The 27250-nt window shown below is 30.3% G+C and overlaps 3 protein-coding genes across 5 annotated transcripts; all 3 read left to right on the forward strand.

Annotated features, from left to right (window-relative positions):
• The first annotated feature begins 4598 nt into the window (after positions 1–4598).
• Positions 4599–10185, forward strand: LOC124833130 (uncharacterized). Of its 2 annotated transcripts, none has more exons than XM_047307522.2 (9): positions 4599–4917; positions 5501–5674; positions 6545–6953; positions 7057–7337; positions 7435–7503; positions 8010–8066; positions 8511–8563; positions 8651–8726; positions 8961–10185. In XM_047307522.2, exons 1-9 carry the CDS (start codon positions 4874–4876, stop codon positions 9901–9903), a joined length of 2106 nt encoding a protein of 701 aa, XP_047163478.1. In that variant the 5' UTR covers positions 4599–4873; the 3' UTR covers positions 9904–10185. The 2 variants fall into 2 exon arrangements, with proteins under 2 accessions (XP_047163478.1, XP_047163479.1); XM_047307523.2 differs by having other exon boundaries at positions 4602–4917; positions 5496–5674.
• Positions 10186–10885: 700 nt separating this feature from the next.
• LOC124833139 (mediator of RNA polymerase II transcription subunit 25-like) lies at positions 10886–15801 on the forward strand. Its single transcript, XM_088112795.1, has 13 exons — positions 10886–10986; positions 11446–11473; positions 12044–12098; positions 12404–12531; positions 12839–13039; positions 13126–13191; positions 13437–13602; positions 13724–14001; positions 14170–14223; positions 14825–14853; positions 14968–15042; positions 15128–15218; positions 15395–15801. Exons 1-13 carry the CDS (start codon positions 10886–10888, stop codon positions 15491–15493), a joined length of 1371 nt encoding a protein of 456 aa, XP_087968921.1. The 3' UTR covers positions 15494–15801.
• A 2681-nt stretch (positions 15802–18482) lies between these two features.
• On the forward strand, positions 18483–26523 carry LOC148199905 (uncharacterized). 2 transcript variants are annotated; one of them, XM_088114298.1, is made up of 15 exons: positions 18483–18619; positions 19630–19657; positions 21308–21359; positions 21749–21879; positions 21993–22193; positions 22284–22349; positions 22554–22731; positions 23023–23093; positions 23199–23597; positions 23773–23826; positions 23927–23955; positions 25771–25845; positions 25939–26029; positions 26182–26268; positions 26399–26523. In XM_088114298.1, the coding sequence occupies exons 1-15, from the start codon at positions 18519–18521 to the stop codon at positions 26423–26425; spliced, it is 1590 nt and encodes a 529-aa protein (XP_087970424.1). In that variant the 5' UTR covers positions 18483–18518; the 3' UTR covers positions 26426–26523. The 2 variants fall into 2 exon arrangements, with proteins under 2 accessions (XP_087970424.1, XP_087970425.1); XM_088114299.1 differs by lacking the exons at positions 18483–18619; positions 19630–19657 and adding an exon at positions 20495–20728.
• The last annotated feature ends 727 nt before the right edge of the window (positions 26524–27250 follow it).

Below are 27250 nucleotides of genomic sequence, written 5' to 3' on the forward strand. Positions count from 1 at the left end.
GCCTTGTGATAATAAGGGTTTGAAACGGATATGAAATTTTGGAAAACTGCTTAAAGCCACAAACTAAAATGGTGAAGTAGCTTGAATTGTACGGTTGAAGAATTTACTCAGAAAATTGAAGTTTGGAGAAGTTGGTTTGTGACACAATTAATAGAGAAACATTGTATTGCCACAAAAATCAATTACTTTGTTAGCCAAATCTTCCCTTTTAAGAATGTGGGCATTACAAGTTTTATTTCGATCACAAGTGTCGAGTATATAATTAAGATCAATTATCAAGATATATATTTGAGATATTATTTTATTTGAAATTTAGTTTAATTTGTTTCATATAGTTTTATCTTTAAAAAAATGTTTTAAAATGTATAAAGGAAAAAAAAAGTAGTTAAACTCTTTTATACTTCGACTTTTAAACTATACAAAACTAGTAGATATCCTGAACAAGTTCAATATTCGACTTTCTTTTAGATTTGAGCTTACACGTTTCCATTCTAAAGAGTCATTATTTATTATTCTTTAACATTAGGTCCTTTCGATAAAAAAAATTATGTTGAAACCTTTGTCTTAACATGTAGTATAACTAAATTAAAATATAAATAAGATATTGTATCTTAAGGCAAAATATTTTTATAGTGTATGACCGCGGTTAGACATTGACCTAGTAGTTAATAATCTAGTAACGAGATGACTCACCAGTCGAACTATAAACAAAATTAAATATCGAACATAATTAAGTTAATCCTGAATCGAGTTATTAACATATAGATTGTAATTAGAATTAATCAGAAATCCATTATAAAAATCTATAAATACAACTTTGATATTAGATTACTTTTATTACACATTTTATTGTCAAGATATTCAGACAAATACTGACTTAAGCATTAAAATGTTTTCTACTGATAACATCCGACCAGATCGAACAGCGTAAAGAGGATTGAATACCACACTGTTATCTATGCTTAGAGTTAGAAGATAATTTATGTAAGAAGACTTCTTCACCCATAAACCAAAACAATTTTTTTAATGTGGTAGATTTAAATCTCTGTTTGCGGAGGATAATTTTGGACTATTACACCATTCAATCATGAACTATCATTTTTTAACATTTAAAGGACAAATTAAAATAGAAGGTAAAAATGGGTTATTTAATGTTATTAGTATACTTGGAAGAAACTTTTTAAAAGAGATAAATTACACTTTAAATCTATCAAAACTTCTTCTTTAAGGATAAAACGTTGAAACATTGACGTGGTTTTAGTTTACTCTTGAATCAAGATTAATAATAATTCATATATATTATCCCTTTTAACCTGTTCAATTACAAGAAAAAAAAAACTATAATAGAAACATTAAATTTTAAAATAGACCATTCCTTGAACATGGTATTCACTCTAACTATTATCATCACAAACTTGAAGCTAAAATATTAAAGTCATTTGTGAGAACAAAATGAAGGATTCAATGTAACTTTTGCCTTTTAGCTCTCATCTCGTTTTTTTCTTCTAAAAACTAAATTGGAATTTGTTTATTTATTTACTTAAATATGTTTTCAGATTTGTATATTTTAAAATAAATTTATTTTTCACCTCTATGTTTTAAAATTGATTAATAAATTATAAGTTATTTACCTAATAATTTATTTTAATTTTAAATTTGATTCTTAGAACAAATAGTTAAAAACACATTTTAATAGAAATATTAACTTAATTGTCTTTTCAATTAGAGAGACGTAGAAATAATTTAAGTTTTGAAGAGTGAAAACAACACTTATCCTTAAATGAAGAAACTAAAAAAATCAATTGTTTATTAGTCAGAATGTCAAAGATAATTATTATTGAAAAAACATTAAAATTACAGTTTTACCCCTTCTTTTTCAAGTTCACACAGTTGAACTTAAGAAATGTGTAATAAAGATTATATTAGGTAAGACAAGGTCAATATGTGGCAGCTTGAATGAATTATTAATGATACCACCAACCTATAGTCACATTAAACTCTCTCCTGTAAATTTTTGTGAATTAATTGCTAAACCCTAATATTGGAGGCTAACACATGAATTCTAAATTTTACTTTTCATATATACATTTGTATATTAATTGCTAAATTCTAAGGCCTTGTTCTTTTGAGTGAATTTGAGAGAGTGGATTTGAGGGGATTTGAAGATAAATTTTTTTGTTGTTTATTTGAGTAAATTTGAAAGTAAATGAGAATGAATTTGGAAATAAATTTTTTTAATTTGTCACGTCAATACAATTCTATACTAATTTTCACAAATTTTATTTCCAAATTCACTCTCATTTACCTCCAAATTTACTCAAATAAATGACAAAAAAATTTATCTTCAAATCCCCTCAAATCCACTCAATAGAACAAGGCCTAATGTTGGAGGCTAACATGAATTCTTAATTTTACTTTTCATATATACATGTATGCGTTTTTATTGTATATGCTTAGATGAATTAAAAATGATATCTAAACTTAATTCAAAATATAAGATATATATCTATTTATATATTATAAATTAGTTTTATTTTTAATTAATGAGGCTTTTAACATTTTTATGTTGATATATATATATATATATATATATATATATATATATATATATATTTAATGTCATATTAAATATTAATAAATAATAGAGTGAAATAACATACTCCACAAATAATTTAGAAAAGGAAACTCTAAATCTATTTTATTTTATAAAATTAACATATAAATTGATGTTTATTGTGAATTAATCTTATTTTTAATTTATGTGAGTATATAGATAAAATAAAAAAAATAAGAAAAATATTTGAATTTAAAATTCATAGAAAAAATTCTAAAAGTCAACTTTTTTTAATTTCTTACTAAATAAAAGAAAAAAAAAACATTAATATTTTTCTTTTCTCCACCAAAGCAACCATAACATTAACTACAATTTTTCTTTTGATGTTTACAACAACTTTGTTAGACATAAATTTTTTCATATTCCCATAACTAAACTTTTTCATGTAATGGAGTATTATTAATTGGGTGAATTGAGTATAAGCAACAAACTCTTTTTATTTATTGGGATTGAAGACTCCGTCCATTGATCCCTCTTTTTAGAATTTCCCATCATATGAATCACGTAACCAAAACGTTTATTTTGTGCTAAGTTATTCATGAATTTCCATCATATCATTAATGTTTGGTTTGGTAAAATGATGTTAAAACGTAACTTAACTAACACCACTTCACGGCAAAATTGAATATTTTTTCTTTTTAGATTTAGTTCCGTCCATTAAAAGTGTTTGCTTATTTTTGTTTAATATTGAGAAATAAATAACTATTACTTAAAAAATATATGTTACTTGATAAAGTGGAGCTACGACAAAAATAGTAAATGCTCGATTTTTAGTAGATCTTGTCGATAATGCTTTGCTCCTTTCAATACATTGAATAATGCTACCAACACTCTTTTCATAATTTATTAAAATTTATAAATTTTTATTTATCTTGTCTCTCATTATGAATTTATCTCCTAATTTAATAGAGAGCACGAGTAAGAAAGATACCGTATAATAAAATTAATTAATAGCATGGGATGAAAATAAAGTTAATATTAGTCCTGCTTAATATATTTCGTGTACACTCAAATTTTGATAATAAATTAGAGTAGTAAGGAGCTTGTGACAATGATAAGGGGTAATAATAGGATGTTGCTGATAATGATTAAAATTGTGATACCAATAATAATAATAGTGAGTTTAATAATAACAAATCTTAAAAATTTATATCGACTAAATATAAAATTAATTAATAATATATAAATAGGTGAAAATTTGATTTTGTAAAGTTAAATTAAGTTTAAAGTTTATTGCATGATATCAAATATTAACATGATATATTATGATTATAATGATTTTTTTATCAATAATAACGTGATATTGGTGGTTTATACTTTATAAATAAGATTATAGTAAATGTTAGAAAAAAATATATTTATTGTGCACCAAATAATTGCTTACAACATTATAAAATAATGACCCTATAATATCTATCTTTTAAAAAAAATCCTAAAAGAGTATTAAAAAGAAATCTTATGACATGCACTAAATAAACAAAAAAAGATAAGGTGATAATATCACGTTATGTTGTGAGCTTATGATCTTAACTACAATATTTTTACATAATTAATTCATAAAAAATAGTGTTGATATGATATATAAAACATTTATTTCAAAATTTAATACGGTAATATATTATTGGAGGATTCCAGCTAGCATATTTAATCTTAAGATAAAAAATATATATGAATTATATGTATTGAATTATTAATTATTAATGTATTAAACTTAAGAAACATTTTCACCTTTTTCCGTCAAATTAAAACGTCTGCAAAGAAGGCGTGTCTCTTCTTTCAAGGAACAGGTGCATCATTGATTAGACTTAACTCGTAACTGTCCAACGCATAGCTGATTAAACTTGATCAACGGTTGATATCTTCTCCTATAAAACCAGGGCAATATAGCAGCACCACATAAATCCTCGGGACCCACACCTTATGTGTAATCATGATCCACAGACAAAAATAATATCCAAAAAAGCACACTGAACCTTTTCGCCAATCAAAGATTTCCACGTGGCTCCCGGAGAGAAACCACCGACCTCTTAGGGGAAAGGTTCTCTGATTTGGTGTTTTATTTTAGAACCTTTCATCGGGTTACCGGTCGGTCACTGATTTCAAATTTCCATGACCATCCATTCCCAATATCCATTTTCAATTTGTTATTTTTCATTTTGATTCGATTCTGGGTATCGCGTAATTTCTCGATTTTCCGCGTATTTTGGATTTGGAGAGTTTCAACAAATAACCGAACTTTGGAAGGAAAAACACAACCCCATGATGCAACGGCTGGTTGATCATGTTCTTGCTATAACTAAAGAGTAAGGACATTTGACTTACCTATCTTGGATTTGAATGTTTTATCATGGTTTTTGATTATCCATGTTTTTGAATGAAATTGGGGGTGCCTGTATTTTTCTTTTTTTTTTTCCTGTGTGTGGGACTTCAATGTAATCATATTATGATGTTTTTTCTTTGAGGAAACGATTCAATGATAAGGACATGTTTGTTTTCCTTTTTGTCATTGTTTCTGTTTGGTCATGGTTTTTCTTTCCCTAAGGCTGTAATTCTGCTGATCCTTCTAGACAAGGATGTTTGGTATCGTTTTTTACTGTTCAATGTGTATCGTTTTTTATGTTGGAGAGGGTTAAGTCCTCTGGCTTCTTTTATGAGTTTTTCTTTTCTTCTGGGGAAGGGGGTAAATGGTGTTTTATTGTTAATCTACATGTTTTTGCAGAAAATAGTTCTGTTTCATTGTTACTTTTATTCAGCCTTAAGGTGTTGATCAGTTTAACAGATTTTTTCTTTCTATGGCAGAGAATTCAGAATTCTAAAACTATTTCAATGAATTAATCAATTTTCACTTGGCAAAGGATGAGCATGTTTATCTGTTTTTTAGTGCAGGTCCGTGAAGGCATTTACTTATGAGTCCTTAAACAATATTGTGAGGCTAATCAATGGAATATCTGCCCTTTTGTTGGCATGCCTACCTGGGAAAGCTAATATACTTGAAGGTATCCATGGTTGGGAACTCAGGCCAACTTTCCGTGGACCACGATTTCCGCGGTGGATGGAGAAGTAAGTTTCCATCATAACATCAGTAATTTCTAAGTTAGAACTCAGAGTATTGGTATGGAGTAATAGAATCACTATTTATTTGCCAAGAGCCTTTAGTTCAGTTATTATAATTTGTTTGTTAATGTTCTTTACAATATTATTATATTTTCCATTATAGATTTTGTTGTGTTATTTACCAAGCGATTGAATGCACCCTGGTAATTAAGAAAAGGTGCACCTAATGCATTCTGAGGTCGCGTGCACCCTTTACACCTTCTCGTGATTCTGGTGTCAATTGGGTCATGCCTACAGCACTTGGCTACTAAAAGAATTAAGAAACAATGCAAGTAGCTAATAACTATATTACTGAAAAAACCAAATTCGGAAAGAATCGACTTAGGCTTTATATTTTCTGAATTAAAGATTCAGAGTTTTAAACTCAAGACAAGAAGGAACAATAAAAACTTAAGAATTAGCAAAAGAATAATTTAGGACATAGAATGTAGCTAGAGAATTGGCAGAGAATGAGTTAAAGTAGACTAGAAAATAATTTATGCCTAGGAGTTAGTACACAAGGATAAAACTTGTTATTCTTTTAGTTATCGTGTTAGTGAGATATTTGAGTCTATTAGAGATTTGGGGTTGTCCTTATTTATTAAAAGTATTGTATATGTTTACTGTATTTTGTTATTTCTTTAACATTTTTGTACCATACAATCTACTTTCCTTTTTTCTAATGTTTTGTTTTTCTGATTCGTTGAAAATTTAGAGTTTATATAATTCATTTTATCTTATTTTGGAATGAATACCTTTACTCTACAGCTTAATAATGTGGCTAGTTTGTTCGTGGTATCATTGCTTTTGGGCTGATTTTTTTTTTCTTTTTTCTAGTGGTGTATCCTCTTTCAATCAGTTTGTCCATGATTTTTCTATGGATTCTGACAATTCAAGCCTTGAATACTCGTCCGAAGACGACGATAGTGAAATATATAGTGATGGACTTGAATACCCTCCAACTCCTGCATCTCAGAGTTCTAGAACATCAGAAGCTGGTATTACCAAATTCAGTAGGCATCAGAAGGATTGGATCCAATTCATCTTACTTTCAATTTTGTTTCCTTTAAAGTTATTGGTGTGGATTCCAGTTAACCTTTTTCGGTTAGTTTATTATGGGGTGTCAAAAGCCATGTCTTTCACCACAAATAAGCGTCCTCCTCATTTACGTGCACACAAGAGAGTGCTGAGTCTCAAGGATCATATTATCCACCGTGCTACTGATAGGAGACGAGGAGTTGTAGAGGTTGTGCAACATTTCTTTATATTAATCTCTATTTTTTTTTTTCAGATAAATTTCATAGGAATGTAAAGTTTGTGTTGCTAAGTAAGTTTATTTTGTCAACCAGGATCTTCATCTAGGCATCGAGTTATCTATAGAAGCCGTGTTTGATGTTGTTCACAAGGCAGCACATCTTCTTCTTTCCCCTTCAGAAGCTTTTGGGGCATTAGTCAGGCTGTTTTCGTCTCATGAAAGTGCTGTTAAAGGAGATCCTGATGGTGAAGAGGACGCCTCCATATATACAGATACATTAGGAGAAAATGACCCAAAACCCAAAGAGAGAACTCTCAAGTATCAGCCTCTGAATACAGATGCTCGGACATGTCAGGATGTCATAACGGACCTTGGGTAATGCCTATCATGTAGTTGCCTTTATAATTTATTCTTTTTTTGTTTTGAAATCTTTGCCTGTCTGCCTCATGGTTTCTCATTCTACTTTTGGCAGGTATCCATATGAAGCCATTCGTGTGATCACCTCTGATGGATATATTCTTCTTTTAGAAAGAATACCCAGGTAAAAAAATTCATTTCTGAGAAAGTTATATGGATCTTCATAAATTTAATTGCACATCCCTTTTTTGATTTTTTGTACTTACTTTTATCTTCTGAAATTAAGTGCATAATAGATGGTTAGACACATGATGAATCACTTCAGAAGTAATAAATGTGCACAGGATACACTAGTTGCGATTCTAGTTGGCGTGTTTTGACATCTCATCTATTTTGTCATTGTGTGGAGTGAATTACTTCAGTTTGTTGAACAGTTACTGATGGAAAATATAGCAATTTTGGGATGAGGCCTTGTACAATTCATGTCTAGAGCTGGTTGAAATGCATGAAAATGTATCATGATGTTATCATTATGAATAAAGTTCGTTTTCATAAATTGATAACAACAAAGTTGAAAAACACATTTATGTGGACTGTGGAGATGATTAGGGTTGTCATTGTAATTTCTAGAAAAAACGTGGTCTCTTTGCATGCAGTGTGTTGTGTCTGACGTCTGTTCTTACTTCCCAGGCGAGATTCAAGAAAAGCTGTTTATCTCCAGCATGGGGTTTTGGATTCATCAATGGGGTGAGTCATTTTATCTCTATATTTTCATAGCTCTTACTTGATTCTGTTATTACCTGAGTTAAAAGAGTTGAGAAGTAGTATATTTATGTTTGGAAAATATCCTTTTGAAGAACACATTTTTTCCTGAGCATTAGTATGACGCCAGAGTAAGCTAATATTATGTAGAGAATTTGGACAATATTTTTGTTGTAACAATATGAGCTCTTGTTTAAGTCAGTAGGTTCATGAGTCTTGCTATTGGTAGGATATGAATCACCTGTAGTTCCCACTTCTCAGACTTAGTGAAACTGACAAAACATTGTTGTTGTCTAAAGTCACTGGTGCAGAAGAAGTGCAGGAGAGTCATGACTTTGGATTTAATTTTTTTGTTTCAATTTACTTCTTAACCCTGGACTATGGTCAAAATGACAATGATACTCTAACCCTTTTCTTTCTTGGGTTCAGTTGGGTATCTAATGGAATTGTTGGCTCTCCAGCTTTTGCAGCATACGATCAAGGTACGCTATATTTGGCAATAATGTCGGTACTTGACAAACAATTCGTCTTTTTGGAATTATTGCATGTATAGTTTGTTCTATCTGCAGGTTATGATGTATTTCTGGGGAATTTTCGTGGTTTGGTTTCACGGGAACATGTCAACAAGAACATATCATCACGTCAGTAAGTTCATAAAGTAAATCTATTTGAATGCTTTTGGAAATTTCAGAGAGAATGAAATGGAAAGGGAAACAAAAATGAAAAGTGAATAGATGGATTCAAAAAGGAGTTATTTGAAGAGAAACATGTGTTTGCTATTGTTTAAAATTTAACTCCCAAATAAGTGGAAGTATTTCGTTCACATTCTTCCCCCTATTTTCATTTTGAATAATCTGTGTTTGAATTGATGTAATGCAGATATTGGCGGTATTCCATCAATGAGCATGGGACTGAGGATATTCCAGCTATGATAGAAAAAATACATGAAGTAAAGACTGCTGAATTGAGGCTTACTAAACCTGATATAGAGGAGGAAACTGATGACGATCAGCCGTACAAGCTTTGTGCCATTTGCCATAGTTTGGGAGGAGCTGCTGTGCTGATGTATGTTATTACTCGAAGGATAGAAGGGAAACCCCATAGGCTTTCAAGATTGGTTTTGTTATCACCAGCCGGTTTTCACGAGGACTCTAACATTGTTTTTTCTGTGGCTGAACTTCTACTGGTTTTACTGGCTCCTGTTTTGTCTCTTCTTGTTCCTGCCTTCTATATACCAACCAGATTTTTTCGTATGCTTGTCAACAAGTTAGCGAGGGATCTGCATAACCTACCTGCAGTTGGAGGGTTGGTTCAAACTTTAATGAGCTATGTTGTTGGTGGAGACAGTTCAAACTGGGTTGGAGTTTTAGGATTACCACACTATAACATGAATGACATGCCAGGAGTAGCTTTTCGTGTTGCTCTCCATCTTTCACAGATGAAGCGCACTGGAAAATTCATAATGTTTGATTATGGTAGTACTTCTGCCAACATGGAAGTGTATGGTTCACCTGTGCCTTTGGACTTGGGTGAACGCTATGAACTCATAGACATTCCTGTTAATCTTGTTGCTGGACAGAAGGACAAAGTGATAAGGCCTTCAATGGTGAAGAGACACTATAAATTGATGAAGGGTGCTGGGGTAGATGTTTCATATAATGAGTTTGAATATGCACACCTGGACTTCACCTTTTCCCACCATGAAGAACTCTTGTCATTTGTTATGTCATGCTTGCTGCTTGTGGATCCTAATGCAAAACATCCAGTGAATCAAAGGGGTGTAAGGTCAAGAAGAAAAGGGCAAGTTGCAACCAGTGGTTAGATTGAACAAAAATCTTACAGAGTTCATACTTACTGAAGTACTTCTGCCATTTCTTGCAAGAGTCTCCGACACATGTATGCTTGAATATAGAGTTGCTCTTTACTAGGGTCATCATTTCCTTCAAATATCTGTTTTCAGTTTGGAGGAAAAATAGACCTTGAAATATGTTTGTATTGTACATTGTAAAATGTTGTACTGATTATTAAAATTCAAAACAAAGACATTAGAGTCTAGATTAATGTTGTATTATGTTGGTAGTTCACTAGTTTTTTTCTTTGACAATTTGACGTTGTGAGTAGATTTCCTCAGGCTCACTGATTGCAGTGATACTTAACATGCTTAACTGTTTACCCCAATAAAGATATGTGAACCCCAATAAGATAAAATAGAAGTATAGCAATGGAATTTTACAATAAACATTATAATAAATTAAACAAACAATGCAATGAACAAGGTATCAATAATTTCATTGAGACATAAAATGAATACTATAATTATTTAATTATATAATTTTTTGTTTCCTTTATTGTGTTTTAAGAAATACATATGTATTATTTTTTAGATTCATTTAGTTTTAATATAATCCAGAGAAAGCCAGAGTCACTGATCCGTGTTATCTTTCTAACACTAAAAATTAAATGACAGATTACTTAGATAAAAAAAAAGATATTTTAAATACTTAATTGTAATAAAAAAAAAGATATTTTAAATACTTAATGCAGTAATAATTGTTAATTGATACTTAGGAGATATTTAAATGTGATTTAAGTCATAAATTATGAATGATTATAAATATTTGTTAGTACGTGTCCTCCATGCATGAAAAAAAGAATAAAAGAAGTACGGAAGTTAATTCCATAATCAATGAGGGTTGAGCTGTGTAATGAACATGAGTGTTATATAAACAACCAAACACTGCTCCATCTTCTTCATCATCTTCTGCAATTTCTCTTGTTTTTAGCAGATTTCAGTTCTTGATTCCATGGCAAATAACAAATGGTTAAACATAATAGTTGATGGAAACTCAGCCTTAGGTCCTTACTGGCCCAACATTTTTTCAAACTGTCTCGAAAAGATTCTCAGGTGTCGAAATTCCTGATGCTCATCATATACCATGAATCATAATTTGCTTCATCTCGTATATAAAAAGATATGCATGCTGTGTTTTTTTTGTGTTTTCTGAAACTATTTCTTACCCTTTTTTCTTTCCAGAATGTAGATCTATAAAGTGCAGAACTTTTTCTTGGATTTAAGTACCCCAGTGAAAATTAGTCGTTTTTATTATATTTTTACAAGTGAAAACTATGACTTACTTTTACTTGATTGAATTGCTTTTATGATAGATATAAATTTAAAGTTAGGCTGAAGCAATATGAATAGTTTTGTATTCTTATATAATAAACAAAATATCAAAATATATCAAAGAGGTCCTTCTTTAAATTTTTATATATCAAAATATATTTTTATATTTTTAAATTTGTAACTCTGTGAACTGAATTTGCTCTCATGTGTGTGCATTAATTAATTACTTCTCTTATGCAGGTTCTTCTTTGACGACTCAGGAAAAGAGGTAATTCATTCTGTATTTGAATTTTTTTATGGTATGATCTCTTGTATAAACATGCACATGCATGAAAGAGTTTCGAGTTCAATATATAGACAATATCTCAGATGTAGTAATCGACTTCAATGATACTATATTAATGAACTTGAGATTGGAATAATAACATAATGGAAAATACTATCATGTCAAAGACAGTTAATTTTTATGTTATAGATACCATTGGACTAGGTTGGACAAATGCTGTGGGAAAAAGAAGCATGTGAATGGAAATTTGTGCATGCAGCGAGGAAGCAAGTTTTCTAGTAGCAGAAGGTTTAAGCTATTTGATGTTAATATACTCTAACCTGCATGACTTACCCAAATTGATTGATTTCAAAACTAAGTTTAAGGTTTCTTGGTATACCTCGTATCGATCAATCAGCTGTTCAATACTTTGCTGGAAGTAAAAAACTTCACAATCGAATATTAGTCATACATTAACATGTTCTTATGTGATATGAAGGTATGCAAATATAGTTTAGTTTTTCAAATCCACAAGACAAATCTCTTGCCTTACCATGCCTCATTTGTTTACAGGGAACTAATGCACAGGTAGGTCTGGTAATGTATAATGCCAACTCCAATGCAGGTATTATTTTAATTACCTTTTATTTACAAAAATACCTCAAGTCATTTTTAACTTATCTGATTGAACGTTGGACGTTATACCTTGTTTTTGTACTAGCGTATGTAAGATATGCCATGTTAAGTTCAATTAATGACAACTTTGTACTAATTATTTTTGCTTTTAACCTAATGTAATGTTAATTATCTGGTCCATTCCTTTAGTAAGCACACACATCATATATGAATACTTTCTTTTGTTCATATATAGGAATGATTCATTCCACAGTAAAACTGTTATATTGAAGCAGAAATTTTAAATTTGTTTCTGTGTAGATGTCCAACATATCCATTGGACAGGAGAGGTGGATTATTTTTTAGGTGTGTTATCATCGTTAGTCTTCAATGGAAATAATGAAAACCAACACACCATGGTGCAAGGTCTTGGAGAGGCTCTAATGGTATATATATGTTAACTATTTCTTTTACTCTTTAGTAATTTATGATACTGTTAAAAATAATTCAAGTATAAGTCTCATATTAAATATAAATGAGAGTTAAAAATCGTATGAGAAAAAAACTCACTTTGAAACTTTTGTATTAGATGTGATGTCTGGATGAGACGTATGTCACATATATATTATATATATAATCTTTGTTCAATGAATACCCTCCAAAATAGACCCATCAGTTATATATGGGAATTGCAAGCATTATATTGTAAAACTGGGAAATAACAATGTGTAATGTGAATCATGGTCTAACCAGTTGTTTCCAAGGCCGTCTGATGTCATGACAAAAGAAGAATACTACAACGGTAGTAGACATTGTATTCTTATAGCATCCGGAGACCCTGTTCCTAGGAGAATGTTAGTCTCTGTGCCACAGATTGATAAAGGAAGAATTTTTGGCACACAGTTGCATACTTTAAATGTTGATTTTTGTGAGGTGGCAGAAATGTTTGGCCCGGTAATATTGTGGAACCCTGTTCTTTCTTGTTTTACCCAATGGTAGCCTTCTATTTACACTGACTGAGTTCATGTTACTACATGCAGCTAGCAGTATCCCTTTCAATAATATCTGCAGTGCAACATCCAATTTTTGGAGTGATATTCAATATGGTATAAGTTTATCTCCCATATAATTAACATCCTTTCACTAATATCTTATTTGTTATTCTGGTTTAAGATATGTAATAGCATGTTCCAGGTCAGAAAGTATATATAGTGATCCCTTTCATTAGTCAAAGCCAAGGTTTTACACTGTAGTTTGTACAGTTAATCACAAGTTGTGTTGCTTATTTATGACAACATGGTATTCATATATGTTTTGGTTAGTACATAACTTTGTTTTCCTTGTTTTGTAGGGAAATAACGGTTCTCCAATGGTAACCACTCCAAACTCTAACATTAGAATTGGCGAGTTGAATGTTCTATTGGCAAGAAATTTTAAGGAGGCACATGCCCTTCGTGGGAAAAGAAGAGTGGATCCAGCCACAAAAGAGAGTGTAAAATCAATGAGGATGACAAATGGTATTAGACTTTCCAACCAGTGTATCTTACTGCTATGAAAATGGATAATACTGTGTTTTTGTCTGCAATATGGAAAGTGATATGAAACACATTTCCCTTCATTTTGTTTTGATATTTTCAGAAGAAGTTGCTAACATGGTTTATTCAAGAGGAAACATAGTTAATAGTGAACCATCCTTATTACCACCAATTCTTCCATATGGTTGTACTAGTACCAGCAGCAGCAGGCGTCCACATCTTCCATTCCTGGCAGCAGGCTTTGATCCATATGGTAGACCTGTGTTTGGACCAACCGCTGGGGTTCCACCTCCACCAAAAACACCTCAATTTAATCCCCATGATTTTTGGCCTCCTCCACCATCTTCTACATATTCTCAAAACCTAGTGCATGCATGGGAGGTAAACTGATTAATTAGCTTCATTATTCTGCAGAAAACTAACATAATATGCCTTCACTGAACATGTTAAATTTTCCTTATACTAGTTTCTCTATAAGATACTTTTATACTTTCTAGCTTAAAAAGTAATCTTTGGTTTACGTTGACATTTTCTCTTCTCCTTCTCTAGGGAACTTTGTTTGGAAAAATGCACAGGAATCGCACAAACACTCAGAGAGGAAAGGTATGTTAGAATCCATTAACCTCTAAAATTAAGTTTTTTTTTAAGTTTATAGGAGAAAACACTTTGAATATTACGAATATAGATAAAAAGTTTTAAAATTACAGATATAGAAAGTCATGCAGCTCTCACACAACTTCAAGTGAAGAAGTCGTGTACGGGTGCACTACTTCAGTTCTGACACATGGTAAATGGTGAAGTTGTACATCCTCCTCACATTTTTTGGCTTTGGTAATAGATTATAATAAGCTGTAATCGATTACTGAAATCGTTCAAGGGTGTACAACTTCCCTGTTTAAGGGTGTACAACTGAAATTGTGTATTCTCTGTACAATTTTAGTATTAAGGAATTTATTATAGTTATTGTAATAGATTATTAGAGTCAGAAAACCTATGAGGTGCATGATTTCTTCGTTTGAAGTTATATAAAGACTCCACGACTTGTTCATCATATCAATCATTTTAAAAGTTTTTGCCTATATTGGTAATATCCAAAGTGTTTTTTTCTCGAAATGTAAAAAAACCCCTGAAATCATCTTTCACTGCTTAGAACTAGTTTGTTAAACAAGATCAACAGTGACTTATGTTCTGACCCATGAAACAGGCCCTCAGAAGAGCAACCTCACCCCCTACGTAAGTGTACCTTCTTTCCATGTATTCCCAATCTTAAGTTTTCTAAGAAATCCTTCTTCTTACATTTTCCCAATTAAATGATCACTATAATCTACTTTTGGTTTTTCATTGCAGGCTTACTTACGGGTGGTTTAGTAGGCTTGAGATATCCTTGTATTTACCTAAGAAAACTATCGATTATATGATAACGTAATTTTATGGAATAATGTTATTGCTACTTCTTAAACGATCACTTCCTTTTGTATAGAATCTTACATATCTTCCAATAATGCAGGATTCATCTTGGACCCATAGATTATGTTTTCTTCGACATATTGCATTTCAACAATCTGGACTTGTATGAACATCTGACAAACAAAAACCTGGTCTGTCATCGATACTCGTAACAATGTCCAAAAACATGTTATTTCTCCATTTGCCAGAGCTTCATTTCCCAATCAAAAGATACCAATTGCATTGCCTTTTTATTTCAAAACTAAATATAATTTACTTCATTTTCTGCTTGCTTTTTTCACCACTGATGTTAGATATCTGTGTGCAGTGTGCGAAAATTAATCTCCCTTCTCAGATTTTGATCATATCTCCAACCAAAAACAGACACTACTACATAGGAACAATCTTTCCTGCGGTGAACATTTAGCTACACACATGTTGTGACCTTTTGATCTGTTTTCAATACTTTAATTTTGACTAATCAATAAATTGCAGGATACTACATTTATTCAGAAGATCTGAGCTTGCAAATGACTTTGAAGAGAAGATAAAACTGAAATTTATAGGCGCTGTTGTGGATTTATCAACGATATAGCAGTTTTTGACAGTTTAGGGACTGTACATTAGTGTTATCTTTTATTGTTTCAGTTTGTTAAGTTCCTATGTAGAAACTGTGCGACACCTTTTATTGTTTTACTTATATAATAATTTATATTTTGTATAAAAAAAATTGAAAAGCCAAAGTCCCTGTTTCATAATCAAATTCAGTCATGAAGGAGCAGGAACATGAAAGTTGACTTTCACCATGATAAAAATAAATATATTTAATACCTATTTTGGTATCTATATTAGTCATTTTTGTTCAAAATGGTTCTCACGTTTATTCAGTGTGTTTAAAGTGGTCCCCTTTTTTTGTAAAATTTGGTTAATTTGTTCCATTTCACTGATGGCGTCTAAATCGCTAAAGTCCACTTAAGCCAATATTAAATAAGGTGTCAATTTTGAAAATAGGTGGCAAGTTCAAGGTGATCCCCTTTTTTGTAAAATTTGTTCATTTTCGCGGTCTAAATCGCTAAAGGCCACCTAAGCCAATATTGAATGAGATGTCAATTTTAAAAATACGTGGCAAGTCAAGGGGAAGTGACGTGACAATGTTAAGTTAAAGTTGTTTTTGTAAAATGAAATTAACATTGGTTTAGAAGAGGCAACTCAATTTGAGTTCGGTTTGGGTTGAAGAAATTGGTGAAATTGTTGTTCAATTTGGGTTCATTGTTCGTTTAAATTGCAATTGGAGAAACATATGTTAAGTAAGTGTTCTTAATGTGATGTTGTGTTTTCTGTGCGTGGAGATGAAGGTCTAATGATGCGCGAATCGAACTCGCGATTTGGGGGTTCTATCGCTGTCGTTTCGTGGTGCAAAAGGATTCTGGCTATGTGATTTGGATGTTTTTTTGTAGGTTACATGGAGGCGTTTTGCTTCGCGATGAGATTAGAGGTTTAAGTGGTTCAAATTCGCAGATCTATGACTGATTTTTTTGTGGCAGCGCAAAGATGATTGACGGAGAAAGATGGGGTTATGCTAATTTAGGATTTTAGGGTTTGCAATTGAGATTTTTGAGATGGTGAAGATCGCGATTGTGTTTTTATGTTTCGCGATTTGGGTCTTTGATTCTGGTTGCTGCTTGCAAATACAAACGAGTCTCTAAATTCTCATAAGCACAAAAATTATATATGATTAAGCGAGTGATAAATTTTTATTTTCAAATATGTTATACCATTTTCCTTTGCTATTTTGTATTATTTTCATTAAACAAGGAAGTCCAACCTCATCTCTTTTTATTGATGGTAACTAAAATTATATTTAAAATAATATTGTAAATATTATTAAGCTAATAAAAATACAATAAATAATCATATTAATTAGAATATATATATATATATATATATATATATATATATATATATATATATATATTGTAATTATGTGTGAAACTTTTTGTGATAAACATATAAACTAAAAGTATATAAAGGAATCATATAATAACAAAAGTGGTAAGAAAAAAAAATTTAAGAGAGAAGTTAATTTAAATGGTTAATTTTATTTTTTTAAAAAAACGTATTACTCTAATTTGTAAATTAATTTATTAATTTAGGAAAAAAGACGTTACATTTTTATTTTTTATTATACTCTTATTTCTCGTAAATGATAATTTACTAAATATATTATATTAGATAAAAAGAGAAATGAATAAAATAAGAAATTATACAATTATTTATTAGAATAAAAAATGTATTGTCTATTTGTTAGAAAAATAAATTTAAAAAATAATAAAAAAGGAACGGAAATAATATTTAATACTTTTACATTTATGGTGTTTTAAAGAAAACCATTGTTTATAATATTTATATATAGTTATATTTGAAACAAGAGAAAGTTATTTTTACATATTTAAGTTTCAAGTCTGATTATTTTTATATTTTTTAATTAATTAAGTTTAAGTAGTTTAATTTGTGTTAATTATGTAAAGTGATTTTTATTTTGTTTCGTCGTCTTATTTATTTGTTTTTAAGAAATATGAGGATATGTGATTATAAGGTCATATTATGATCTCATCAATGTTAACAACGAGAACAGTTCCTTAATTATGATAAGTGATAGGATAAAATTTATGGAAAATATGATAATTTCGTTATTTAATATGTTTTTAACGAGAGAAATATAAATTGTTCTTTTGTTATATATATTACCTAAAATATCATTTTTATATTTTCAATTTAAAATATTAAATAAATTTGATTAAAATTATTTAAATTTAAAAACTAATTTTAGTTTTTCAATTAAAAATGTAGTTTTATTACTTAAATTTATTATTTAGAAGTGATTAAACAGTTTTAAAATACTAGTTTAGTTTCTTAAATTGTGTTTTGAAACTAAAATGGTATTTTGTTTAACATAAGAACATTATCAAATAAAAACTAAATTTAGAGGCAAAATTAATTAATTACTATATTGACTAAATTAAAAATTATTTTATAAACTAAAAATATTGGTATCTAAAATAATCTTTATTATTAATAAAAAATTATAATCAATTTATTAATTGGAGTCTAAATTACTTTAGTTGCTATTTCTAATTCTTCTATTTTTTCCAGAAAATATCATTTTGAAATTCATTAAATTCTATTTATTTCCTATTTAATGATTTTTACTTCAACTTTATTAACTAAGAACCACATGCAGTTTGCATTTATAACTCAATAAATAATTTAAGGTTCTTTACAATTAGTGAATGCCTGAAATAAGGTAACAAAAGTCAAGTCTACATTAATGAGGGTTGACCTTTATAATGAGCAGCACTGTTATATAAACAACCAAAAACTGCTTCATCTTCTTCATCTTCTTCATCTTCTGCAGTTTCTCATGTTTTTAGCAGATTTGAGTTCTTGATTCCATGGCAAATAACAAATGGTTAAACATAACAGTTGATGGAAACTCAGCCTTGGCTTCTTACTGGCCCAACATTTTCTCAGACTGTCTTGAAAAGATAGTCAGGTTTCGAAATTCTTGATGCTCTTATACCTACCATGCATGATAATTTCTTTCATCTTCTATATAAAATAACATGTATGTTGTATTTTTCATCATATATGCTTGATATTAATCATCATTCATAACATGCCCAATTAATATATAGATTTTGTTTTCATAAATACAAGTATGGATTATTATTTTAACCTGGATTTAAGAAGCACAGGAAATTGATATATATTTTTCTAAGCAAAAACTGAGACTTTTAACTCCAGGGAAATGTAGCCTAAAAGAAAAAATAAAGAAGATTTTTTTTAAATAAGGTTTTAGGTCTTAAATTTTTAACATAAAATTAAAACTTGTTATAATATAATTTGGATCTTAAATTTTAAAAATAAATAAATATAATTCTTCTAATATAATTTTATTAAATTCTTTTTGACATGTTAGGAATTAATATTTAAGTTCTCTATAATATTTGATAAATTATAATTCAAATGTTAAAACTTGTTTTAAAAAAAAGTAATATATAAATAAAAAAATTATATTCATTTACTTTTAAAATTAAAAAAAAATATATTAAATTTTTTGACGAATTTCAATTTTATAACTAAGTTTAGATCCTAAAAGTATATTTAATATCTTTTTATGACTTATAAAGAGAAACAGTTTCAATAAATTTATAAAAAAAATATACTTTATATAATAGAAATTTTGAACTTATTAGGATTATAATAAAATCATTTATAATAACGTGTGCTTTGAAAATGCTGTGTCTAAAAAATATGATACGAATTAATACAGTTTATATGAAAAAAATTAAATAACTAATGAAACGTCTAAAGTTCCCCTAATTTAGACAAGAAAGAATATATCAAACTTTCCTTTCTTTATTACATAGAAGATTAAACTATTTTTGCTGTATTATATTTCATATTGTTATGAATGAATTTTGGGTGATTAAATTTATTTATCTAAATTTAAATTTGTTACTCTTGAACTGATTAATATAATTTTTTTTCCTATATATGCAGGAACTTCTTTGAAGAGTCAAGAAACGAGGTAATTTAAAATGTTGTAATTTTATCTTTTTTTTTTTGTTATGATCTTTCGAAAATGAGCACAGAAAGAAGTTACGATAATTGATCGATTGCAAAACTAAAACTCAAGGTTTCTTCCATAATGTATGCTATATCATTCATACAAAACTTCATTAAGAATAAAAATATTTCCTGTCATATATTATTAATATGTTTTTGGTGTGTGAAGCAACGCAAATACAGAAGGTTAGTTTACCCATAAATTCAATGAAGTATTCATTGACTTTACAATTGAGTATATGGGAAAGTTAATATACGAGAGTTTAGTAAACTTGACTCTTCGTAACTACGTATTAAAAAATATAAATTCATAGACTTATTATTTATAAAAATATATAAATTCAAATATATTTATAAAAATATTGTAAAATATAAATTGAAATATTAAAATCTTCTATATTTATTCCTATAATCCTCTGATAATGACATCATCATCTTTTATCATCTTCATCCAATTCTTCTTTTGATAAATGTTAGGCATCGTTATTCTCTCATAATTATTATCAAAATTATTTAGAGCAGAGAATTTGTTGTTGGTCCTGAAACATTTTACTTCTACTTTTAGAGGGTTTCCATTGAGTTTGACACATTTTCTGACTTGATGTTCTAAATTTTTTCATTAGAAAAATAGTGCAAGACTTAGGGTTTAAAAAAACACAATCAATAAATTTCATTTCTTTCATAAAAACCATAAGAATTTAATTCTTTAATAAATCATTTACACACTTAAATAAAATTTTTAATAAAACAATAATACTTCATTCACTACCACTTTCGGCTTGAAGAAGGCCAAACAAGAAGCTGCGGCGGCGAGGACGGTAGTGAGTGCGACGATGATCATAAACCAGGCTAAAGTCGACGGGGACGAAACGTGATCGCGAACGACGAACGAACGACGATCACGATCGGCAAGCAAACCAAACGCAACCACAAATGCGACCACGAACAACAGCCGGTCGGAGCGAAGTGTGACCACGAGCGAAGAACAATGGTGGAATGAAATAAAACGAAAATGAAGACGTCCAATGATCAGGTTATTAAACCCTAAACTGAAAACGACTCCTCCTTTCTTCGTTTCTTCCTTTTTCGAACTCGTTAAATCGCTACAAAGTCACGATTCTAAACGATCCCACCAAATTCATATACGATTCTATCGAGTTTAGTCAAAAATCGAATTTGGTTCTGAGTTAACTCATAAACATAGATTGGGAACCTAAACTCGGATGAGTTAACCCGCGAGTTTGAAAACCATGATTACACAATGAAAATTTCATAAAGAAAACAGCTGCTAATGAATACTTGTCTGAGATAAAAAAAAATATATGTATATTTGACACAAATATATTTTTTACATTTATTTGACTTATCTTTTTTATTTTTTATTTGTTTTTCTTAAAAAAAATACAAAAATAATTTTTTATGATCATTTCATCTTTATATTATATTTAAAATAAATGTAAAAGTGTCATTCTATCGTTACTTAATAAAAAAAATTAACAATAGTATATTATAATATGTTCTTATGTGAAGGTATATGCAAGTATATATAATCTAGCTTTTCAAATCCACAAGACAAATCATCTTGGCTTACATAACTCAAGTTTTTTTACAGGGAGCTAATGCACAGGTAGGTCTGGTAATGTATAATGCCAACAACAATCCAGGTATATTATTTCATTTACCTTTTATTTTCAGTCTATCTCAGATATGCCTTGTTGACTTCAATCCATAACAACTTTGTACTAATTATTTTTGCCAATAACCTCAACTAATGTTAATTATATATAAGATTATATGTTTTTACTCTTAAACTTTGAAACAAAATTAAAATTTTCTGGATACATTCATTCTACACTTAAAACTATCATATCGAAGTAGAAATCCTAAATTTGTTCAAAAATATACTTTAACACATAAATTTTTACATTCGATATTATCTTTTTTTTTTCTTTTTAAAAATACATAAGTTTATTTTTTAATGATTATTTTATTACTGTAATTTGTTTTAAATGAATGTAAACGTTACTCAAATTTGCTTGTGTACCTTATCTAGGGTTGGACGTTCAATATATCCCTTGGACAAGAGAGGTGGATAGTTTTTTAGGTGTGTTATCATCATTGGTTTTCAATGGAAATAATGAAAACCAACACACCATGGTGAAAGGTCTTGCAGAAGCTCTACTGGTATATATATGTTAACAGATACTTCTTTTACTATATTGATGTAACTATCTTGCATATGGGATTTGCAAAAATCAATAATAAAAGTGTGATATGAATCATGCCCTGATAAGCAGATGTTTCCAAGGCCTTCTAATTTCATGACAACAGAAGAATACTATAATGGGACAAGACATTGTATTGTTGTAGCAGCAAGAGATCCCATTCCTGTGAAAATGACAGTCTCTGTGCCAGAGATTAATCAAGGAAACACTGTTGGCACACAATTATATACTGTAAATGCTGATTTCTACGATGTGGCAGAATTGTTTAGCCCAGTAATGTCATGAAACTCTATTTTTACATTTTTTTTTCCCTAATTCATAGCCCTGGATTTATACTGATTATGTTCATGTTACTGCATGCAGTTAGCAGTATCTCTTTCAATAATATCCCCAGTACAACATCCATGTTTTGAAGTGATATTCAATATGGTAAAAGTTTATATATATCTTCATATATAATTAACATCCTTTCCAAAAATATCTTATTTATAAGTAAGATATATATATTGAATGAAATACTTTTGATTGATCTAAGCCAAGGTTTATAGTTGTATACTGTGAATGAATGACTAGTTTATTATTCATATATATGTTTTGATTCGTATACTTAACTTCGTTTTCCTTCTTCTGTAGGGGAATAATGGTTCTCCACTGGAAACCGATCCTATTTCTAATTTTAGAATTGGTCAGTTTAATGTTATACTGTCAAGGAATTTTAGAGAGGCACATGTTGCTCTTCGTGGGAAAAGAACAATGGATCCACCCACAAATGACATTAGGGTTCCTATACATTATGCTAACGACAATCAAGGTTGTCTTGCTCTCTGTGTTCATCAGTTTTCGTCCTTGTCTCAAGAACTATGTTATTTTTTAGTATCTAAGTTATAAACATTGATTGATCGACGACAACTGAAAGTTATTAGCTTTATTTCAATACAAATCTTCCCAACATTGTGTAGCTATTATTGCTGCAATTTGACAATTTTTTTGCAATCTCTGCACAAAATGTACTTGAACTTGGAAATGGATGATGTTGTTTTTTTACCGTGCATTTGCAATAGATGCCAAGTGATTTGAAACACCGTTTGATATATATTTTCAGAAGACCTATTCACAATTGCTAAGATGATGATGAGTGGAGGGAGAAATACAGAAGCTGCCAGAGATAGAGTTGTAAGTGTAGAATAGTTGGAGATCTTTTCCCTTTTTTCCTATAATTAAGGATGAAAATGTCAATTAAAGTGTTATTATTAACTTTGTTAGTTTTAATTTGAACAGGAGACTACAAACCCAGTGTCCCTAGCTGTCTCAGATGGGTTTTCAACTCCAGCAATGGTTGTTTCCAATGCAGAAAGTTCCACAAGAGAAGGGTCTTCAGAAGGATTAGTTGAAGAAAGAGGCATGGCTGATCAACCAACCTCTCGTTCAAGTGAAAACTCATTGAATATTCTACCCTACTTCGCACTACAAACGCTTCCTAATATTACTACTACCACTAGTAGTAGCAATGGTTTTGCACGTCTTCCATACTTAGCAGCTGGGTTTGATCCATACGGTAGACCTACATATGAACCAAATGGGGTTCCTCCACCACCCGTAACACCCCAATTTAATCCATTTGATTTTTGGCCTCCACAGCCATCTTCAAACTCTCTAAATCTAGTGCAAGCATGGCAGGTAAGTTCATTACTATCCATGTTCTATATGTGTTCTATGTAGCTTTTTAATCTTTTTCTTACACCACTTATATCCATATTTCATTCTACATTGTTTACTGTTAAAGAAACTACCTGTGGAATGTCTGCATGCAAACACATACTCTCTAGATATATAATTAATCTTTGGTCTCCAGGGAACTTTGATTGCAAAAACGCACAGGAGTCGCAAAAACCTTCAGAGAGGAAAGGTATGATAGAAGCAATTAACCTATAAAATAATCTTTCATGGCCTAGAACTAGTTTGCTAGAGAAGATCAACATTCTAACAATTATATATGCCATCAACAGGCTCACAGAAGAGTAACATCACCCTTCACGTAAGTTTACCTTTCATGGTCCTAAATTATATATATAAAACCTATGTTTAATACCTATTTTGATGCTTTGGTTGTTTAGGTTTGTTTAAAATGTTCTTATCTTTTTTTAAGATGTTTACAATTATTCCATATTTTGTAAAAATAGTTCAAGTTGATCCTATTTGTTTACCGCTTTAAAAACGGTGTAATTGTCCCTTAGCTAAAACTAAATGAATTGTTTAGTTATTCATTGTGTGGCACGATGAGTTAATTGACTTGACAACTTATGTGGAAAGCGCCACCGCAGGACCACCATGTTGCCATTAGCGCTACACAAGTTCATCTTCTCGCGCAATCAAACTTTCATAGTCACCACGCCATCAACCTTCATGCGCGAACATCACACCATCTTCGTTTTAAATTGCAGAACCACTATCCACCTCCATTACACACCTTAAGCAGCCATGGCGACCTACACAAAATAAAAAATGCATCAAACCCTAAATATCGCCTCGCCTCCACCACAACCATGCTCGTTCAATCGCAATGGTTCCTGCAGAAAAATCTCAAACCAGAATCACGATTCACCCCTTCGAACCCTAATCGCGAGTTACTTTCCTCGATTCAAAACCTACATCAGAAATCAAAAATGCCCAGAAACCAAATTGCCTAATTAAAATCCTCCACGACCAACATTTGAAAACCCTAACCTAAATCGCGCCGCAACGGCGAGTTCATATCCTCCATCACCTTCGCGCACCGCAAGAAATTATCCTCCATCTTCGTCTTCTCCACGAACTCGAAGAACCCAGATCACATTCTCGCGAACCACCATGGCCAATAAATATCTCCTTCTTCTTAGCAACATCTTCTTCATCGCAGAAGAAATGCAAACATCATCTCCATCAATCTCCAAACCTACAAACTGAGAAGGAACCACATAGAAATCACCTCAGCAGCCGCCGTAGATGAGGGTCGAAAACCCTGGCTCGAGAAGGAGATAGCGTTCCTGGCGCTGCAAGCACCATTCTGGAATTTTGCGAAACCCTAATTTGGGTGGGAAAGGGACTGTCACGTGGCAATCCCTCATTGGTTGAGCTTGTCACGCAATCAATAATTGGACAACTCATTCAGTTTTGGCTAGAGGGCAATTACATCATTATTAGCGTTTTTAATGTCATAAGCAAAAATGATCAACTTGCACAGTTTTTACAAAATATGGGACAACTCTGAACATTAGAAAAAAAAAAAAAGGATCACTCTTAGCAAACCTAACAAACCGAAGGACCAAAATAGATATTAAACCTAAAACCTAATTGTCACATTTCCTTAATCATGTGTTGCTACATATTAAAGTTTTTTTACAAGGCAAATATGCCTCTACTCAAATTTCAAAAAATTTATGAAGACAAGTCGTATCATCTTCACATGACTTTAAGTGAAGTTATGCATTCCCTCTACAATTTCAATTCTATCATATATAAAAAGTTGAAGTCGTACACTTTTAAACAATTTTAACGTGTTGTAATCAATTATAAGAATGGATAATCGATTATATATTATTGAAGTCGTTTATTCCCATACGATTTCAGCCACTTATACATGTTGAAGTTGTCTAGACAATGCACGATTTTAATTTTTTTATATAGCAAAGCTGAAATAGTTTAGAAATACATAACTTGTTTCATACGAAGTCGTGACTGTACGATTTATCAATTTTTATAATTCTTTTAAAATTTAATATTCTCGTAATACCCTGTTCTCCTACAAAAACTACACAAATGAATGATATCAATATAAGGTCACTATCATCTATTTTTTTTTTTTTCATTGCAGGCTTACGAATGAGTGGTCCAGTAGGCTAGAAGTAGCCTTCTATTTACCACAAAAAGCTCTCAACTATACGATAACGTAAATTTTTTTAACAATTCCATTGTTAGTTCTTAAAGGAACACTTCTTTCTGTGAGGAATCTTACCTATTTTCTGAAAACATTTAAATGTAGGATTTTTCGTGGACCCATTGATTATGTTTTCTTCTATATGTTGCATTTCAACAATCTGGACTTGTATGAATATCTGATGAAGAAAAACCTGGTCAGTCATCTGTACTTACAGCAACACTGTAAAAAAAAGAGTATTATGTTTTTTCATTTGCTAGGGCTTCATCAACCAATCAAAATGTTGGAAATAATATAAATACGAGTCTAAGTCATAGAAATTACTTTTTTCAATGATGTGCGTTGCAGTGTGCGAAAGTTAATCTCCCATTTCAGACTCTGATCATATCTCCAACGAAAAACAGACACTTCTACATAGGAACAGTGTTCCCTGCGGTAAGTGTAATGTAAATAAGATTTCACATTATTATTCTTCTTAGGTTGTCTGTTGCACATTTAGCTACACACATGTTGTAACCTTTTGTTTTTTTCAATACTTTAATTTTGACTAATCAATAAATGACAGGATGTTACATTTGTTCAAATGAACTAAGTATGCAAATGAAGAGAAGATAAAGGAGAGGTTGTGTGCATCAATTATAGCATTACTTCAATGTATTCTACTCTTTAAATAAAGAAACTATTTAATTAGTTTGGAGTAAAGAATTTATGCACTTACATATTGATTGTTAATTTTTGTTACTAGAAAAGTTAAAATTATATATTTTTTTAAACCTTTCAAATAAATCTTATATTTTTCATTTGAGATAGAAAAAACTATTTTAACATAAGTCTCAACTTTGTATTCATTTGCATGAGTTTTCATTATACCAACATTTCCAAAGATGTTAATAAATTCAAATTACTCTAATTCAAGTGTCTAGAACTTAAAAATTAATAATTTAACCTTTTAATTAAATTAATATTTTTATTCCAACACATAAATTATTTCTTAGAAACTATAATGAATGAGTCATTTTATTTTCAAAATTAACTAAAAGAGAAGCTCCAGTTCAATAAGAAATTTCTAAGCATTCCAATTTCGCCTCAAAGTTGGTCCGCTCAATGTTCCTCCAACACTATATTTGACTAAAAAAATAATAATTTATAAAGGTTGTGCATTAATTTTTTTTTCCAACAACACATTTATTATATAAATATACATTAATTTGCATTTATAACCCTGTTAAAAGTATATTTTATTTAAAATACTTCCATTGGAAATTTAAATTGCATAATAATTCCTTTGCTTACTTACCTTAATGAAAATTATTTACAGAATAAAGACGCAAATAAATTTTAATTACCCTTAAACGTGTCTTCTAAAATATTATTAAAAATATTAATTTAGTAGTCCTGCGTTTTCTTTACATTAACT

Source organism: Vigna umbellata, chromosome 4, assembly GCF_029865625.1.
Source record: "Vigna umbellata cultivar VRB3 chromosome 4, Vumbellata_1.0, whole genome shotgun sequence".
NCBI lineage: Eukaryota > Viridiplantae > Streptophyta > Magnoliopsida > Fabales > Fabaceae > Vigna > Vigna umbellata.